At 38.2% G+C, this 19,033-nt stretch overlaps 1 protein-coding gene across 2 annotated transcripts in view; it reads right to left on the reverse strand.

The window, feature by feature from the left end:
* LOC149818239 (GroES-like zinc-binding dehydrogenase family protein) overlaps positions 1-12,281 on the reverse strand; it is a 47,522-nt gene extending 35,241 nt beyond the window's left edge. The window contains exons 1-2 of one of the 2 annotated variants that reach the window (XM_089986014.1): positions 12,114-12,281; positions 11,880-12,016 (exon numbers count right to left, since the gene is read on the reverse strand). In XM_089986014.1, coding sequence (XP_089842140.1) covers positions 11,880-12,016; positions 12,114-12,162 — 186 coding nt within the window. In that variant the 5' untranslated portion in view covers positions 12,163-12,281. The remainder of the gene's footprint in view (positions 1-11,879; positions 12,017-12,113) is intronic. The other variant, XM_089986013.1, reaches the window with a different exon arrangement.
* Positions 12,282-19,033: the final 6,752 nt, after the last annotated feature.

Here is a 19,033-nt window from a genome sequence, read left to right on the forward strand (position 1 = left end):
AAACCTATCGTGCCAAGCCTTGGGAGCTTGTTTCAAGCCATAAAGAGCTTTACGAAGACAAAGAACTTTATTTTTAGGAATTTCCATACCAGGTGGAGCATCCATGTAGACTTCTTCATTAAGATCACCATTTAGAAAGACATTTTTGACATCCATTTGGTAAATATTCCATTTTCTAATGGAAGCAATGGTGACGAGACATCTAACAGTAACCATACGAGCTACTGGAGCAAATGTCTCTTCATAGTCAATCCTGTATTCTTGACTATACCCTTTAGCTACAAGACGAGCTTTATACCTCTCAAGAGATCCATCACTCTTTGTTTTGACTTTGAACACCCATCGGCATCCTATAGTTTTTTTTCCACTGGGAAGCGTTTGAAATTCCCAAGTGTTGGCTTTCCTAAGCGCTTTGAGTTCATTCTCCATGGCTTCTCTCCATTCAATACATCGTTTGGCATCTTCAAAAAAATTTGGTTCAAAATATGAGTGAATGGCACTTAAGCAAGCCCGATATTTAGGAGAGAAAGAATCAAAAGATACGAATCTAGAGGGAGTTCTTCTAGTTCTCTCGGTTCTTCTAGGGTTTGAATCATGTGAGGGGATAGATTCGCTAGGTTCACTATATTGCTCAATAGCACTTCTAAAGGGGAGTCTATCTCTATGAGTATAGGTGATAGGGTCTCTAGTTATATTTTCTTCTTGAGAGGTAGTAGGGTTAGAGTTATTGTTGATTTCAACCACTTCATTGTCACTGTTATATGTTGATTCATCATCACTAGAGATATCATCATCTTTAGATAAAAGATCAAAGAGAAAGGAATAGTCAGCAATTTCTAAATGAGATTCATTCTTTTCAAAACCACTATCATTTTCTAAAAATGTTACATTCCTTGAGACATATAACTTATCATTTTTAGTATCATAACATCGAAACCCTTTTTGGGTTTCGGAGTAGCCAAGAAAAGCACAAGGAATGGCTTTAGGTGAGAGTTTATCATTCTTATCTGTAAGGACAAAGCACTTACAACCAAAAACTCCCAATCTATTATAATCGGGTTCTTTTTCATATAGAGTTTCGAAAGGAGAGATTTTATCTAAATTTTTGGATGGAAGACGATTAATAAGATAAACTGAAGCAAGAGCCGCTTCGGCCCAAAAATTTTTTGGAATACTTTGGGAAATAAGAAGGGTTCTAGTGGTTTCAATGATATGCCTATGCTTCCTTTCGGCTAACCCATTTTGTTGTGGGGTCTTAGGACACGATCTTTGATGGACAATACCATAGTCTTCAAGATATTTCTTAAATTCATTGGAAAGATATTCGCCTCCAGAATCGGTCCTAAAAATCTTTAAATTACTATTAAATTGATTCTTAATTATCATATGATATGATTTAAAACATGAAAACACTTCGTGCTTATGTTTAAGGAAATATATCCAACAATATCGAGAAAAATCATCTACAAAAATCACATAATAGGCAAAGCCTCCCTTGGATATGACGGGTGCCGGTCCCCAAACATCCGAATGAACAATTTCAAAAGGTTTTGTGGTAAACATAGATCTTTGTTCAAAAGGCATACTTCTCATTTTTCCAAGAATACAATCATTACAAGAGAAAGTATTTTTACAAAGACTTTTAATAAAATGCAAATAGGATAACTTGGTGATGTTGGGATGACCAAGTCTTTTGTGCCAAACATTTATGTCTTTATGTTGGGCCACATTACAAAAAGGGGTTTTAGGGATTTGGAGAGAATCCACATAGTACAAGTCTCCCTTCCTAGAGCCTTCCCCAATCAACTTCCCAGACCGGTGATCCTGTATTAAACACTTATTAGATGAAAATTGAATGTCACATCCAAGGTCCGAGAGTTGAGAGACGGAAAGTAAGTTCAAATTCAATTTAGGTATAAATCTAATTTTGGGAATAAAAAAATTTTGAGTTTCAAAGTTTCCAATCCCCTTAATTTCAAGAGAAGTGCCATCCGCAGTTGAAACAAAAGATGGTGATAAACTTTTAGAATATTCAGAAAGAGAAGAGATGTTTGGAGACATATGAAAAGATGCACCCGAATCTAAAAGCCAAGAAGTTTTACCTGGAGGAGAATGAGTGGATACGGCGGCACCGGAAATAGCTCTCTTAAGAAGAGGTTGAAGAGCTTCCATAATTTGATTTAAAGAGAGAGCTCCACTTGTAGATTCCTCTTTTTGTGATTGAGATGCGGTTGCCATTGCAAGTAGTTTCTTCCATTTAGGACAAACCGGTTTGATGTGACCGGGTTCCTTGCAAAAGTAGCACACAATTTTGCTATTGTCCCTTCTTCCGCCTTGACCACCATTGTATCCTTGATTTTGGTTTTTAAAGTGAGGAGGTTTATATGTCCTCAAGTTGTTGCCAGGCCTAGACACGGCATTAGCTCCATCACATTCATCTTGATTTGTGGGCATTGCAAGAACACTTGGATTTTGCTTGCTAATGCCCATACGAGTTTCCTCTCCACTTAACTTGGTAATAACATCTTCAATGGAAGGAGATGTGAAAGAAGATAGAAGAGAGGACCGAATTTGTTCAAATTCGGGTCGAAGACCATTTAGGAAGTTAAAGAAGTGATCTTCCTCTAATTGCTTGTATCTAAGTTCAATAGCTTCGCCACTCCACTTGGGCTCAAGCATGGCAAGCTCATCCCAAATAGAGGATAATTCAGCAAAGTACTCACGAATAGACATCTCATTTTGTTGTAGGGTCAAGGCCCTCTTTTGAAGATAGTACTTGTGAGATAAGTCTAGTGAAGTATACATCTTTTCAAGATAATGCCAAGCTTCGGAGGTTTTCTTGAATTTGATGATATTGGCATTGATCTTGGTTTCAACGGATGAGAAGATCCAAGATAGGATCTTAAAGTTTCTCATTTCCCATTCCTCATGTTTCTTTGAATATTCTTCAAGAGCTTTTTGTCTTTCTTCTCCTTCAAGAATTTTGATTTCTCCTCTTTCAACCATCGTAATTTTTGGTTCGGGTTCCGTTATGGAACCTTGAACATATCCCCAAAGCCCCTTTTCTTTAATATGAGCTTCCATATTTCCGGCCCATACATGATAATTGGAACCATTGAGCTTAAAGCCAAGAGAGAAATGAGAGTCTTTTTCAACCATTAGAGAGATAAGATGAAGGAGAAAAATACGTACCACAAAAAGATTTTAACTCTTACTTGTTGTAGTAATCTTCCAAAATATTTGATGAAGAGAAGTCTTCACGCCAATCTCGAAAAAATTGAAGGCACGCTTTTCGAGGCACTCAATATTGTGAAGAATCACAAGACTTTCCTTCTCAAGCAACCTTGCTCTGATACCATGTGAAAATCTCTATAAAAAAGGATTTTGTGTATAAACACAATACTAGAAAGTTAGAAACACAAAGTGTGCACAAAGGCAAAAAAGGAGAACTCTCACAAGTGCACAAAGGCACGGATACAAATGCACAAAGGCATAAAAGGAGAACTCTCACAAGTGCACAAAGGCACGGATACAAATGCACAAACGTAAAAAAAATATCAACTTCAATATGTTGGGTCCCAAAAGAGGGCTTTACAAAAGTGTAAGTTACAAGGGGGTAACACCCCATATTTATAATACAAGGGAGAGAGGGAACGAGGGAGTGTTGGGCTCCCAACGGCTCTAAATAGAGCTGTTGGGAGTCCAACAGCTCTCTCTACTTTATGCTTTTTGACTTTGGTCAAAAAAGCATAAAGTCAAATAAGTCCAAAAACTAAACTAAAAAAGAAAAAGAAACCTAACCTAGTTAAATAAACTAACCTAATCCTAACTAAACTTAAAAGTAAACTAAAACTATGAGATTACATATTGAATTATGTTACATTATTTAACAGATATATCATGAAGGAAAAGTCCAGCTAGTGTATGCAAAACCTCGTGATGTCATGACTAAATGCAAATATTACTTAAATGCAATGCATTGGAAAAGTGGGAGCTGAATTATAATTTTACACATGCATATGAGGATATTTATTTGTATATGATGATAAATAATCATTATAAATAATGCTCACTATGGTGTATAGTATGCTTATATGAATACATGAAAGGATATTTTTCATGTTTTTAAAGTTTTTCATAAAATGCAACATGGTTAGTCACATATACGACTATCTGAATATACTGATCTAAAATGATCAGGTGGCGACCAACATGTGATAGTACACATGGATAGTGAGAGTATAAACTATGATGAAAATTTAAAATGTGGGAGTATTTGCTATGTTTGGCAAATCATGGATTTATGAATCAATAAAATTCATAGTAGACTAGTATACATGTGGACATGATGATGCCCTATGGTATGGTCATGGAAGAACCATAAGAACCCCATAACTATGTGAGACCCACATTATGATGTATTCGTTTTTTATCTATGGACTGCATGACTTAGTATGCAATGAACTTGAAATAGATTGTTACACATTAAAGGTTATGATAAAATTTGACATGATGGAAAAACAACTTAGTTTGTAAATAGCTACGTGACAGGGATATATCATGAAAAAGAAATCCAATTAGCGTATATAAAACCTCATAATGTCATGAATGCAATACATAATGCACTGGTTATGATACAATGTGGGTGTTTGCCCTATATGGCCAAGTGGGAGATGTTGGATCCTGGTACGGATCCAGTGTGGCCAATGGGTCTCACGTGAAATCCAATGACTCACTTGAGTAGTGGGCCATTGAGATATGAACCACCAGGATAGTGGTGGGCTCACTTCACATTGGATTCCTAGCATGTTTTGGAATCCAATGAGCCGGTTATGGCTGGGTAACGGCTACCCAGAGGAGGATAAATATCCCAGCTCCTGCCTTTGCAGGAATACACTGAGAACTCGATGATTTCATCGAGGGATCCCCTTTGAAGCAAGTCGTTAATCTCAACCCTTTTCACTTCTCTAAACTTCACTGCGCACACCCAGATCCGTATTCCTTCAGGTACTGCTGTAGTTTTTTATAGTTAGAAGTTGGAGTGTCATGTGCCATGTATTAATTTAGTACAATGTCGAGAAAGAGATGATCGTTTATGGTATTAAAAGCACGTTACCGTTTCTTGTTATATAGGCTTATATAACACAAAGGTTCATTCAACACACTCACGAAATATTCAAAAGAGTGCACACACCAAGAGAGAAAAATATATCTCATTAAAATGGGATAAACCCACACAAAAAATTATGTAAACAAGAAGTAAAAGCCCATATTTATAGGGCTGAAAATGAGCTTAGAGAGGGGGAGTCGTTGGGCTCCCAACGACTCTAATTAGAGTTGTTGGGAGTCCAACAACTCCAATTAATGTTGTATGCTTTATTGACTTTTCAGTCAATAAAGGCATAAGCCTGTTTGAGTGTCCTAAAACAAACAATGCTTTATGCTTTATTGACTTTTCAGTCAATAAAAGCATAAGCCTATTTCAATGTTCTAAAACAAAATATAAAAGTTATTCTAACTAGCCAAATTCTAACTAAACTAAGAAGCTAAACTAAAGGATAAGATTACATATGATAGAGTTAATCTCACATATGAGATTAACTATGAGATTACAATTTTAACATTCCCCCTCAAACTTATGGTTGGACAACCTAAAGTTTGCCTAAGAGAAAATGGAACCAGGGAGCAGCAAGGGGTTTGGTAAAGAAGTCAGTCAGCTGATATTCTGAGGAGACATATGGGAGATCAATAGTGTCGTGTAGAAATTCCTATCGTACATAGTTGCAATCCATCTCGAAATGCTTCGTTCGTTCGTGGAATGTCCGGTTGTTGGCAATGTAAATAGAGCTTTTGTTGTCGCAGCATAGTTGTGATGGTCTCGTAGTCATAACACCCATGTCTTGAAGCAGTCTTCTTAACCATACTACTTCCATAGCGGTTGTAGCCATGGCTCTGTACTCAGCTTCAGTTGATGAAAGAGAAATTTTTTGTTGCTTCTTGCACCGCCAAGAAATCAAAGATTCTCTTAAAAACACACAAAGACCAGTAATTGAGTGTCGATCATTAGGATCACCCCTCAATCTGCATCAATATAAGAAGTTAATTGTAATGAAGAAGCAGACAAAAAAAGTCCTCTATAAACGGAGGTTTTAAGATATCTGATAATTCGTAATACTGCTCCCATATGAACAATAGTGAGAGCATGCTGGAATTGACTTGCTGTGTGGACAGCATGTGCGATATCCAGTCGTGTGATGGAAAGGCAAGACAATGCCCCAAACAAGTTGTCTGTAAGGTGTTGGGTTCTCAAGTGATTCTCCATCATCATCTTCATTTTGGCATTTACGACTTCAGAAGTGTCAACATGCTTTTTATCTGTGATTCCGGATCTGTCAATAATATCAATAGCAAATTTCGATTGAGTTAGTAAATAACCTCTAGGATAATAGGCTACTTCGATTCCAAGGAAATTTTTTAAGAAACCCAAGTCACTCATTTCAAACTTGTTTTTGAATTTTTTTTTATGTTGTCAACTCCCTGTTTATCACTTTCTGTGATGATCATGTCGTCCACATAAAGTAGAATAATAATAATACCTGCATTAGATTTCTTAATAAACAAAGTTGTGTCAGTAAGACGAAATTGAAAACCAAAAGCAAGCATAACTTGACTAAATTTGTCATACCAAGCCTTTGGGGCTTGTTTAAGTCCATACAAGGCCTTGAGCTTTTCCTTGGGAATCTTAATACCAGGTGGAGGTTTCATATAAACTTCTTCAGCTAGACTACCATTAAGGAACACATTCTTGACATCCATCTGAAAGATATGTCATTTCTTTATAGAGGCAAGAGCAATCAAAGTTCTTACAATAGTCATTCTAACGACTTGTGCAAAAGTTTTCTCATAGTCTATTCTATATTCTTGGGAATAACTTTTAGTAACTAGCCGGGCCTTAAAATGTTCAAGAGGGGCATCACTCTTAGTTTTGACTTTATATACCCAACGACATCCTATAGGTTTCTTTCCTGATGGAATATCTTGAATAGTCCACGTATTCGCCTTTTCTAAGGCACTTAACTCTGCTGACATGGCTTCAACCCATTTGAGATGTTCTTTTGCAGTATCATAATTAGAAGGTTCTATGTAGGAATGTAACAGGGCAATATATGCTTGGTACTTTGGCGAAAAAGACTCATAGGATACAAATTTTTTAGGTACTTTTGACACCCTAGATGATCTTCTTGCTTCTATATGATCGTGTGTTTTAGTATATTTTTTTAGAGCACAAGGTTGCTCTACGTTACCCCGTCTGAAGTATTGAATACATTCTGGATGAGATGATTCAGTACTTATCACATTTTGATCTTCTTGATCAACATCTTCCTTATCAATCTCTGGAACTAAGTCTAGTAAAAAAGAATATTCATCGATTTCTGTAGAGTTTTTAATTGCAAAGAAACTTTCATTTTCTAAGAAAGATACATTTCGTGACACATATAACTTTCTAGTTTTAAGATCAAGGTATCTATAACCTTTTTGATTGCTTGCATAACCAAGAAACACATATGGAATAGCACGATGTGAGAGTTTGTCATTTTTGTTGAAAAAAACAAAACATTTACAACCAAATACCCTTAACCTTGAATAATCTAGGATTTGTTTGAAGAGTTTTTCAACAGGTGAAATATTGCTTAAAATAGAGGATGGCATTCTATTAATGAGATATACCGCGGTTAAAGTGGCTTCGGCCCAAAAAAAATTTAGAACTAGATGAGTGACGAGTAGGGTTCTTGTTGTTTCTATAATATGCCTATGTTTTATTTCTGCTAGGTCATTTTGCTGTGGGGTATATGGGCATGATCTTTGATGTGAAATACCATGTACATTTAAGTAATCGTTAAATTCTTTTGACAAAAACTCTCTCCCTGAATAAGTGCGAAAAATGAAGATATCATTCTTAAATTGATTCTTAACCAGTTTATGAAATATTTGAAAATGAAAAAATAATTCAGATTTATATTTTAAAAAATAAATCCAAGTATGTCTTGTAAAATCATCTACAAAAATGACATAATATGAAAAAAACCCTTCGGATATAACAGGTGCAAGACCCCATACATCCGAATGCACTAACTCAAAAGGCCGAGAGGAGACAAAATTTCTTTCTTGAAAGGGTAATTTATTCATTTTTCCCAGAATACATTTTTCACATTTAAATGTTTCAGACAAAGTTTTCCATATTTGGAAAAAAATGAATCTTGGATATGCTAGAATGACCAAGTCTCCTGTGCCATAGATTCATGTTCATTTTTTGAACATTACAACAAAGTATATTCTTGGGAATTTCTAAAAAGTCCATGTAGTATAAGCCTCATTCTCTATGGTCTTCCCCAATCAGCTTCCTTGACTGGTGATCCTGCACTCGACAACCACGAGAGGAGAAGGAAATGTTATATCCATGGTCAGATAGTTGAGAAACAGACAAGAGATTGAGATTTAATTTGGGAATATATCTAATTTGTGGAATATGAAATCCTTTTAAGTTTTGAGATTTTTTTTTCAAAATTCCCTATTGCTTCGATTTCTAGTGATGTTCCATCGGCAGTAAAAATATTAAATCCATTTGAGTTATGACATTCCGATAGTATTTTAACATTCAGAGTCATATGAAAAGAAGCACTTGAGTCAAGAAGCCATAGAGTTTTACTTGGATCGGAGGTGCTCACAGAAGAGACAACAACTCCCGTAGATAAAGATGCTCCTTTGAGTAGTAGTCTGAGTGCTTCCACCAATTATGCAAGAGACATACTCCCAATAGAAGTTTCGCTTGATTCTTGTGGTGGTCCGACGGAAGCAACATTTTTCTCATAAGGTCTCTTTAATTTTGGACATTGAGTTTTCACATGTCCAGGTTCACGGCAATAGTAGCAAATAATTTTCTTTTTATCAAAATCATCATTTTCAATTCCATAGTTGAGAGACTTGTAAGTCCGAACAAAGTTTTCAGGTTTCGAGACCACTAGAACTGAGTCATCATCGCTTTTGGAAATTCTACTTTTTAGTCTATTTTCTTTCATACTCAACTCCTCTATTGTATCTTCTATTGACGACACTTTTCCACGATGGAGAAGAATAGACTTAGTGGATTCAAATTTCGATCGTAATCCACTAATAAAATGAAAAAAAAGTTTTGCATTTATTTGGTTTTGGTGGAGTTCAATATCTTATGAACAATGTCACTTTGGTTCAAGAAGAGCTAACTCTTCCCACAATTCAGACAAGCCATTGTAGTATTCTCTAATGCTCTTGTCTCCTTGAACTATATTCCGAACTTTAATTTGTAAATTGCACATATATGCAATATCCGTAAGAGAATACATTTTCTTAAGGTAATCCCATGCATCATTAACATACTCGAATTTTGCAAGACTCGAGCATTTCTTTATGTCAACACTTGTAATAAACCAAGACATAATTTTGGCATGACCCATTTGCCATTCCTTCCATTTTTTTTTATAAGTGGAAATGACCTTGATCCTTTCTACCTCCGTGAGAGGTATTTCTTTCTCTCCTTCATCCTTGGTGAGGATTAATGTAGGTTCCATATCGGCTCTGTCTACTAATCTCCATAATTCCTTTCCCCATATAAAGTACTTCATAATTGAAGCCCATCTGACATAGTTTGAATCATTGAGCTTAATGAGTTTAATGGTGACATTATCATTGTCATCCATTTTACAAGGCTTAATAAGGAGAAGAAGAAAGAAACTCAATGAGAGTAGAGAAGAAAGACGTACTCTACCACGAATGGTAGATACGAACACACCTCCAAGCTTGTTGATCACTCTTTTATATATACTTGAAGAAGAACACATCTTCTCCTTCAAAACTTGAGTAGCATGCTTCTCAATGCACCGAGATAAGTAGCTTGATCACAATCGTCGCTCTGATACCATGTAAGAAAATAGAACCCCAAACGTAACTTCAAAAAGAAACTCATAAAAGATCTTTCTTAATGAACACAAAGGTTCATTCAACACACTCACAAGAACCGAAATATTTAAAAGAGTGTACACACCAAGAGAGAAAAAATATATCTCATTAAAATGGGATAACTTACACAAGAAATTATGTAAACAAGAAGTAAAAGCCCATATTTATAAGGTTGAAAAGGAGCTTAGAGAGGAGAAGTTGTTGGGCTCCCAACCGCTCTAATTAGAGCTGTTGGGAGTCCAACAACTCTTTATGCTTTCAGTCAATAAAGGCATAAGCCTATTTCAATGTCCTAAAACAAAAAATAAAAGTTATTCTAACTAGTCTAATTCTAATAGTCTAATTCTAATTAAACTAAAGAATAAGATCACATATGAGATTAACTATGAGATTACAGCTTCCCCCTTTTCAAAACCCCCAATTTTATTTTTCTTTTCACCTTCACTCGTACAAGGAGCCCGATTAGGGTTTTTCCCTTTTCCGAGAAAGGGAAATGGAACGAGGGCGATGGCCGTCGCCCTCACCTCTGCCTTTGTCGCGAATTCTGGCAACTCGACAAAAAGAGGGGAAAACACCACCACCTCCCAACGGTCAGCCGGCCAGAGCCCCGCTATGGTCCCCCGGCGTCGCTTCGCGCGACTCCCTGGACGAGGCCTACCTCCTCGACCAATCCTCCACTGAGAATCTCGAGGACCTCGTGCCCAGTGTCGTCGCCACGGGCAGCGCTTCCCCAGCAGAGCCTTCGGTCGACCAGAAGGCTTCGACAGGCCGGCGCCTGCCTTATCCTTCCGCCAGATACTCAGCACGAAGACCGACCTCCCAGGACTGTCCTTCTTGCCTGTCTCTGCAAGATTTGGTTCATCAGCTTCTCGGCATTCCCTATCTCCTCGATCACCGAAAACGGCCAACCGACGATTTCCTTCCTCCTCCCGATCGAGCGGCCGATCGCAGATCGCGTCGTGGGTTTTTTCGATCTTTATCTTCTAGGTTTTTCACGATCATGCCTTCGACACTGCTTCTATCTCCGTCCTCCGGCTCGTCTAGGGTTTCACCGATGGCATCTCGACGGGTACACGATTTCCCGTCAACTCCATCACCGTGAATCGCGTCAGGTCATCTCCATCCCCGTCTGCTTCATCGCCGTCGAGATCGAGATCGAGAGAGAGAGAGAGAGAGAAGGCGAAGGCAATAACACCCTCCTCCCCTGCTTTGTCTAGAGTCACTCGATTAATCTGGCTCTCTGAGCCCCTCTAGCACCCAACGAGCGATTTCAACGATCGATCACTCGAAAAAAAGGTTCCCTCCGTCTTCAAGAGGCCCTCGAGGGCATCGTCGTCCATGTACTCCAGCACGAGGCACACGTCGCCGCCGGCGGCCTCGATGATGCGGTGCTCTATTGTCCCTATGCTGACAGGGACACCGGCTTCCGGCAACTCTACCTTCCTCTGCATCGAGTATTCTTCTTCGGGTAGCCGTAAGTCATAATCGATTCATTGGATTCTCAAACATGCTGAGAATCCAATGTGAAGTGAGCCCACGAGTATCATGGTGGTTCATATCTAATGACTCAAAATGAGTCATCGGATTCCATGTGAGACCCATGAATCCATTCCAAGATCCAACGTTACCACCATCACCAAGACCATGCAACTAACACTCGTAAAAATCTCTCAAAGCAAAATTCCTCTAGAATAACAAAAACTAAGAGCATCCTTCAACCACCACATTAAAAAAGAAGAAGAAAAGAAGTTGAACCATGATGGACAAAAAGCGTCTCCTTGTTCTCCCATCTACATTTCTACTGATTATAAAGAAAAACGTTGATAGGGTGAGAAAAGAAAGGAGACGTAGGAATGCAAGAGAAGAGAAACGTGGGTGGTTGGTGCCTGAGATTCCCAGTGGGTGACATCGCTCCGGCACAGCGAGGTGCAGACAACCCTGATGCGAAGCTCCAAGGGCCTGGGCGGGTCCACCTCCACCTCTTCCATCACCAGAGCCTCCCCTGATCCCCACGCAACCGCAGCTGCATCACACCAACGAAATGGGGCGTGATCAGTCACCCGGAAGAAGTAGCCAAAGAAAGAAAAGAAGAGGAGGAGGAGTGGCAGATAGGAAATCACCTTTGCATCTGAGGATTCGAGGGGCGTCGGAGTCGGAGGAAGACGGCATGGCGACGGCTCGAACGAGCTCACCCGACCAACCACCAAAACACAACTTCTGACTACTGGCTGTGGAAAAGAAATTCCTTTCATTTTGAGAAGTGGGGAGTCTCGTCTCGCTGTCCCACCCACCAACCTTTTTGACTTCTTGTGGGGGTGGTAGCAACTATTCTTCAATTCGGGCCTATCGTCATACCCCTCCTTTCTCCCCACAATGAATCTCATTCCTGAAAGTTGTTTCGAACAAACTGGACTTTACAGATATAATCTATACCGTCCATTTTTGTGAAAATCGACATTTGAATGGCTGGAATCAGGCTTGTGTGCTGGAATTTTGGGCTATTAAAAAATCAACGGCTAAAAAACATAAAATTTTAACCACTTTTAGATAGTTTTTTTTAGTATTATTCAAATTTACACGTTGAAAAATACGATCCAAAAGAGGGCAAGGGGTTTTTATATCAACGAGCATGCTAGTGAGCATGGTGGTTTTCCTTGATTAAGAACAACTATTTTAAATCATACCGGTTTATGTATAAACACGAAACTTTGCAGTTTCACGCTTTGAAAGCAGAGAGGACAGACGCTTTGGAATGTCTCTTACAGTTTTTTATTTTTTTGAAAGGCATGCTGGGTTAGGCAGACCCCACCAGTTATTATTCAACTACCACTGGGTTTTGAACCTGCAACGTTCCACCACAGGGAGACTGGCACTGACAGCTCCTAGCAACCAAGCAGAGCCCCCTGTTGGTAAATGTCTCACAGTTTTTTATTTTTTTGAAAGGCATGCTGCGTTAGGCAGACCCCACCAGTTATTATTCAACTACCACTAGGGGTGGCAATCGGGTGGGGTTGGGGGGTTGGGTCGGCGGGTCAGCATACCTCAACACGAACCCGACTCGTTTATTAAACGGGTTGGCTGTGGCAAACACAAACCCGACCGGGTTGGGTTGGGTAAACGGGTTGGTGGGTCGGGTTTGGGTAAACGGGTTGACCCACCCGCCTAACCCGTTTATTAAACGGGTCAGGCGGGTTGGCATACCCCTAACACGAACCCGACCCGTTTAATAAACGGGTTAGGCGGGTTGACCCATTTACGAAATGAACCCGTTTAAGCCAAACCCGAACCCAGCTAAGAAGCGGCTTGGCGGATCGTGTCAGATTTTGCCACCCCTAACTACCACTGGGTTTTGAACCCTCAACGTTCCACCACAGGGAGACAGGCACTGATAGTTCCTACCAACCACGCAGAGCCCCTGTTGGGGAATATCTCTTACAAGCTTGTACGATGGCTCATCCAAGATTAGATAGAATGAATATGTTTTATCTGTTACGTAACAATTGTACTAAGACCAACGTCTGTTTCGAATGTACAAGAAATTGAACTCCTTGTGTCCAATATTTGTTTTATGTTTTATGCGGACAACATGAACACACACGAATAATGGGTCGGATAACTTTATTTTGTATCCATCCAACCATATGAGTGTTTTAATAGGATTTTAGCCCCCGACATGGATCTCATATTGAATCTAAAAACTAAAAAATATTTAAAATTTGAGTAATTATAGGAAAATAAGAATTAATATATAAATTATTTAATCAATGTCATATTACATCTAATTATGAAAGTTTATCATAAAAATATCAAACCCTAAAATCAAATTATCAAACCCTGTTAAATCACAAAATCTTAAAATGCAAAAAAAAAATCATAAGTAAACCAAAAAACCCTAAACTATAAGAAAAAATAATCCATAAAATTAAATAAAAAAGGCTTAATTCAAACCCTAATCAAAGAAAATTAAAAAAACCCAACCCTAACAAATACAAAAAAGGCCCTAATCAAAATAACTATAAAGTCTTAATTAAAAAAAAAATCGATTCAAAGCCTTAATCAGGGAAAAAAAGTCTAATCAAATCAAAGAAAACTCTAATAAATTAACTATAAAAACCTTAATTTAAAAAATTTGATTCAAAGTCCTTATCAAAGAAATTTAAATAAAAAAACCTGAATCAAATTAACTATAAAAAGCCTTAATTTAAGAAATTTGATTCAAATTCCTAATCAATAAAAATTAAAATAAAAACCCTAATCAATGAAAATCAAAAGAAAAACTTTTAATCAAAGAAAATCAAAGAAAAATTACTAATTAATGAAAAAAAACTAAAAATACCCTAAGAAGAAGAAAAAGAATGAAGAACGAAAAAAGGAGAGAGACAAAGAGAGAAACGAAGAAGAAGGGAGAAAGACAGAGAGAGGAATGAAGAATAAAGAAGATGAGGCTCAAGCGTCGGCGTCGATGACCTCAAGCGTCGGCGTCGATGACCTCGAGCGCAGGCGTCAGTGACCTCGAGCACTGCCTCACCCCTGTAGGCCTTGCCCCTCGCCACTGGCCTCACGGCCTGGCTACAAGAGAGAGAGAGAGAGAGAGAGAGAGAGAGAGAGAGAGAGAGAGAGAGAGAGATGAAACAAAAATGAGAGTTGGACCCCTCTCCCTTCGATTTCTTCTAAAGGGTTCTCACATCCCTTTTCTCACCGTAACAAGGGGTCAAACAAAAATTATAGTGAAAAACGAATGCGGCGGTGGACATGTTTCTCATGTTCGCCGCATCCTTTGTTTGATGACAACGGCGTCCCGTGCACGAGGAGGCAAAGTGTAGAATAAAAACAAGAAAAAAGTGACATCAACAATACTCTATGGTATCATAAGGGTGGTGACACTCTTTGTGATCCAAATGTACCCTTTGATCTGATTGGTTTGAGTAGAACCTTCACATACTTAGTCATCTTCTTCCTTGTGTCAGAGGTTGAACTTTGTTTAAAATACTTTTTTGTTTTTTTGAGTGCTTATACTCTTCCTCCATAGGATGAACGGTCTTCCACAGATGTGTTCTTTTGATCTTAAATGGGTCCCACAAGTTTTCCCACAGCCATTGATGGTCTCTATGATGAGCATCTAGAGCATACAAGAAAATATTATGGTCAAAGAAACCAATCACACATTTATCTGCTAAATAGGTTTTTGTGTTCTTTAGGTATCGACCTCATAAATGTATTATTTAAGAGGAATTCACACTTGGATATCATGTTTTTGATTAAAAAATAATATTTAAAGTCTTACAAATTTACAAAGATTTTGAACCGTTGATTTTTTTAACGTTATAAAAACCCACCCATGTCCCAATCAAACACTTTAAAGCTTGAAATCAAATACATCCGTATGGTCATAATTAAAGAAAACCAGATACATGGACACATTACTTTTTATATATATATAAAAACAAAGGAAGAAGAAGAAGGGCTGGTCGATAGAAGGATGGGGGAGGGAATTTGTTCGAACAATAGTAGGGCTATCGACTCTACCAATATGGGGTTCACCTCTTGCCTATAAACCCTAAATATAACTCTCCCATCTCTGAAGCAGGTTTTTCCCTTTGCCTGGGGAGGGTTTTCATCTCTCGTATTAGGCTAGCTAGAAAGAAAAGAATCACGTTTCTCTTGTAAAATTTGGTGGTGAATTCCTTCTTTCATACGCCGTCTAATGACGATGGCAACATTCTAGGCATGAATCAAGGACCTGTTAAAAGTAATACCGGTGCAGATAAAGGCAATGACATAACAGAAGATAACGTTGGAGCTGCTGATAAAGGCAATAACAGAATTACAACAAAGATACAGGATGGCCATAGAAGAGAATCTCGTTAACCTCATATCTCTCAATGAGATTTATTGGTGATTGGTTGTTGCCATTTCTGTTAATGTAAATTCTGTATATATATTCTCTGAATAATGTTCTAAGAAATGAGACAACAATCAGAGAGCCTCAATGCTCCTTTTAACCGTGCATGTGGGTTCAACTATTGAACTGAACCACCTTATATCTTTGTTCCTCTCCATTGTTTGTTCCTCTCCATGAATAACTTCGTTCTGAATAATGTTCTAAGAATCTCGTGAACCATGCTGGTAAGCTATCTAATCTTAAACCTAGTAAAGGTCAAGATTTTGTTATGATAGGAGATGGAAAAAAATTACATATATCGCATATTGGAGATGCTACTTTGCAGTCTATCTCAACTAATGCTCCTATTGTTTTAAAGGATGTCTTATGTGTGCCAAAAATGAAACATGATTTGCTCTCTGTCAGTCAACTCACATCAAATTTACCTCGTTCTTTTGAATTTATTGATGCTAGTTGTGTTGTTAAGGACAGAAGATCAGGGAAAGTGATGGCGATGGGAAGTAAGAAGGGCTATCTCTACTCGATGGATCAAGGCCCAATAGCATTTTTCTCAAATCGCAATAAGCAAGCTTTATTTGCACAATTGCACACTCGCTTGGGCCACCCACAATCAAGCACGAACTCTTTTTTGCATTCAAATAAGATGATTGATGTTTTTAGAGTTGAAATAAAAAACATTGTTTGTTCTAGTTGTCAAATGGGAAAGACATGTCGCCTTCCTTTCATTTCAAATAATGAAGTTTGTCATGAACCTCTTTTCAAGATCCATTCAGATCTATGGGGGCCAACCCCAGTTGCTTCAAAGAAAAACTTTAGTTTCTATGCTATTTTTATAGACGACTATAACAGGTTCACTTGGTTCTATCCTCTTAAACGAAAGGCAGATTTTTTTGGAGTTTTTCAACATTTTCATAAATTTGTTGAATGACAATTTGAGAAGAAAATAAAATTTTTTCAATGTGATGGAGGTGGAGAGTATTCTAGCATGATTTTTTTGAAATATCTTGGAGAGCATGAAATCAAGAGGCAAGTCTCATGTCTGCACACACATGAGAAAAATAGTGTTTTCAAACGAAAACACAAAAACATCACTGAATTGGGTTTAACTATAATGCACCATGCCTCTCTACCAAAAGGATTGTGGGTTGATATTTTCTCTACTGCTATTTTTCTCATAAATAGACTGTCATCTACTTCTTTACAAATGGATAATCCATATCACCGATTATATCGAAAACAACCAGATTATACTAGTTTTCGAGTTCTTGCCTGCAGGTGCTTTCATTTTTTGCATGACTACAACAATAACAAATTTCAGCTGAAGTCATTGCCTTGCATTTTTATTGGCTACAACACTGAGCACAAGAGATACAAACGCTTGTATCCACCTACAGACCGAGTGTACATCTCTCATCATGTCATATTCGATGAGAATACCTTACCTTATCTCAATCGCAATTCATTGTTTAAATGCTATTCTTATTGCAATGACTCAACTTCTTTTGATGAGATACAAAAATTTCAGGACTCTCCCAAGTCTGTGACTAGTGAACCATTTGAGTCAAATAAAGAGGGAAAAAATGCTGAGTTATCGTCTGCTGATATGCATTGTCAACCTAAAATGGAGACTGCACTTCATCACGCTTCAGCTGATACTCCTCATGACAATACCAATTTTGAGGCATCACAATCTCATGAACAAGATAATGCTCCTTCTAATGAACTACTTGAGGATCACATGCAACACGAGGATCAGACATCCCAACACCAAAGTGTTCATCATTCCATTGTCACTCGGAGTATGCATGACATGCACAAACCAAACCCTAAGTATGCTCTTACTACTCTCGATTTGTCGATTCCCAAGGAACCCTCTAATGTCAAACAAGCTCTTGCACATTCTGGCTGGCGGCATGCCATAAATGATGAGATTTATGCCTTACAACAAAATCACACTTGGGACTTAGTCGACAAACCTCCTCATGTCAATATTGTTGGATCGAAGTGGGTTTTCAAGTCCAAACTAAAAGCTGATGGGACTTTAGATCGTCTTAAAGCTAAGCTCGTGGCTCGGGGATTCACACAAGTCGAAGGTGTTGACTTTCGTGAAACATTTGTCCCAATGATTTGACCAAGTACCATTCACATTGTTCTCAATCTAGGTACCCTTAAAAATTGGGACATACGACAACTTGATGTAAAAAACACTTTTCTTCATGGGACACTTCATGAGAATGTTTACATGTCTCAACTACTTGGATATGAGGATAAAATCCATCCAAATAAGGTGTGTCGTCTCAATAAGGCCTTATACAGTCTTCGGCAAGCCTCACGAGCATGGTTTGACAAGTTGAGCTCCTTTTTAATTTCAAATGGGTTCTTTTTGCAGTACAACAGATCCATCCATGTTTGTTCAACATGTTGACTCAAATATCATCATTTTATTACTTTACGTTGATGATATTATATTGACTGGAAATGATCCAAAATTACTTCGATCTTTTATTTCCTCTCTTCAGAGTCAATTTGCCATGAAAGATCTCAGGCGACTTCATTATTTTCTGGACAAAGAAGTATGTCAGAATCACATGGGTCTTTTCTTAAGTCAACAAAAGCATGCACATGATATTCTTGACAAAGCTCACATGCTTGACTCCAAACTAATGAGAACTTTGCTTCATCAAAAAATTTCTGTTGCAGAAAGTAATTTCATGCCATTCTCTAATGTCACTCAGTACCGCAGTCCTGTTGGGGCACTCCAATATCTTACCATCACGCAACCAAAGCTCGCCTTCAGTGTTACCTTCGTTAGTCAATTCATGCACAAACCGACCGTGGGTCATTTTCCCTTAGTAAAAAGGATATTGCGATATATCAAAGGCACATTGGATCTTGGGATGCAAATTCACTCTCAGTGATCTTAATCTTTATGCCGTCTTAGATGCAGACTGGGCCAGATGTCTTCTTACTCGTCACCCCACTACTGAATTTATCACTTTTCTTGGCAGCAATTGTATTTCATGAAGCACAAAAAAGCAACCCACTGTTGCTCTCTCCTGCACTAAAGCAGAATATCGAGCTCTAGCATCCACTGCAATTGAATAAACTTGGATCTCCATTTTTTGGGATCTTGGAATT

This window comes from Nuphar pumila, chromosome 13 (assembly GCF_984573655.1).
Source record: "Nuphar pumila chromosome 13, dmNupPumi1.hap1.1, whole genome shotgun sequence".
NCBI lineage: Eukaryota > Viridiplantae > Streptophyta > Magnoliopsida > Nymphaeales > Nymphaeaceae > Nuphar > Nuphar pumila.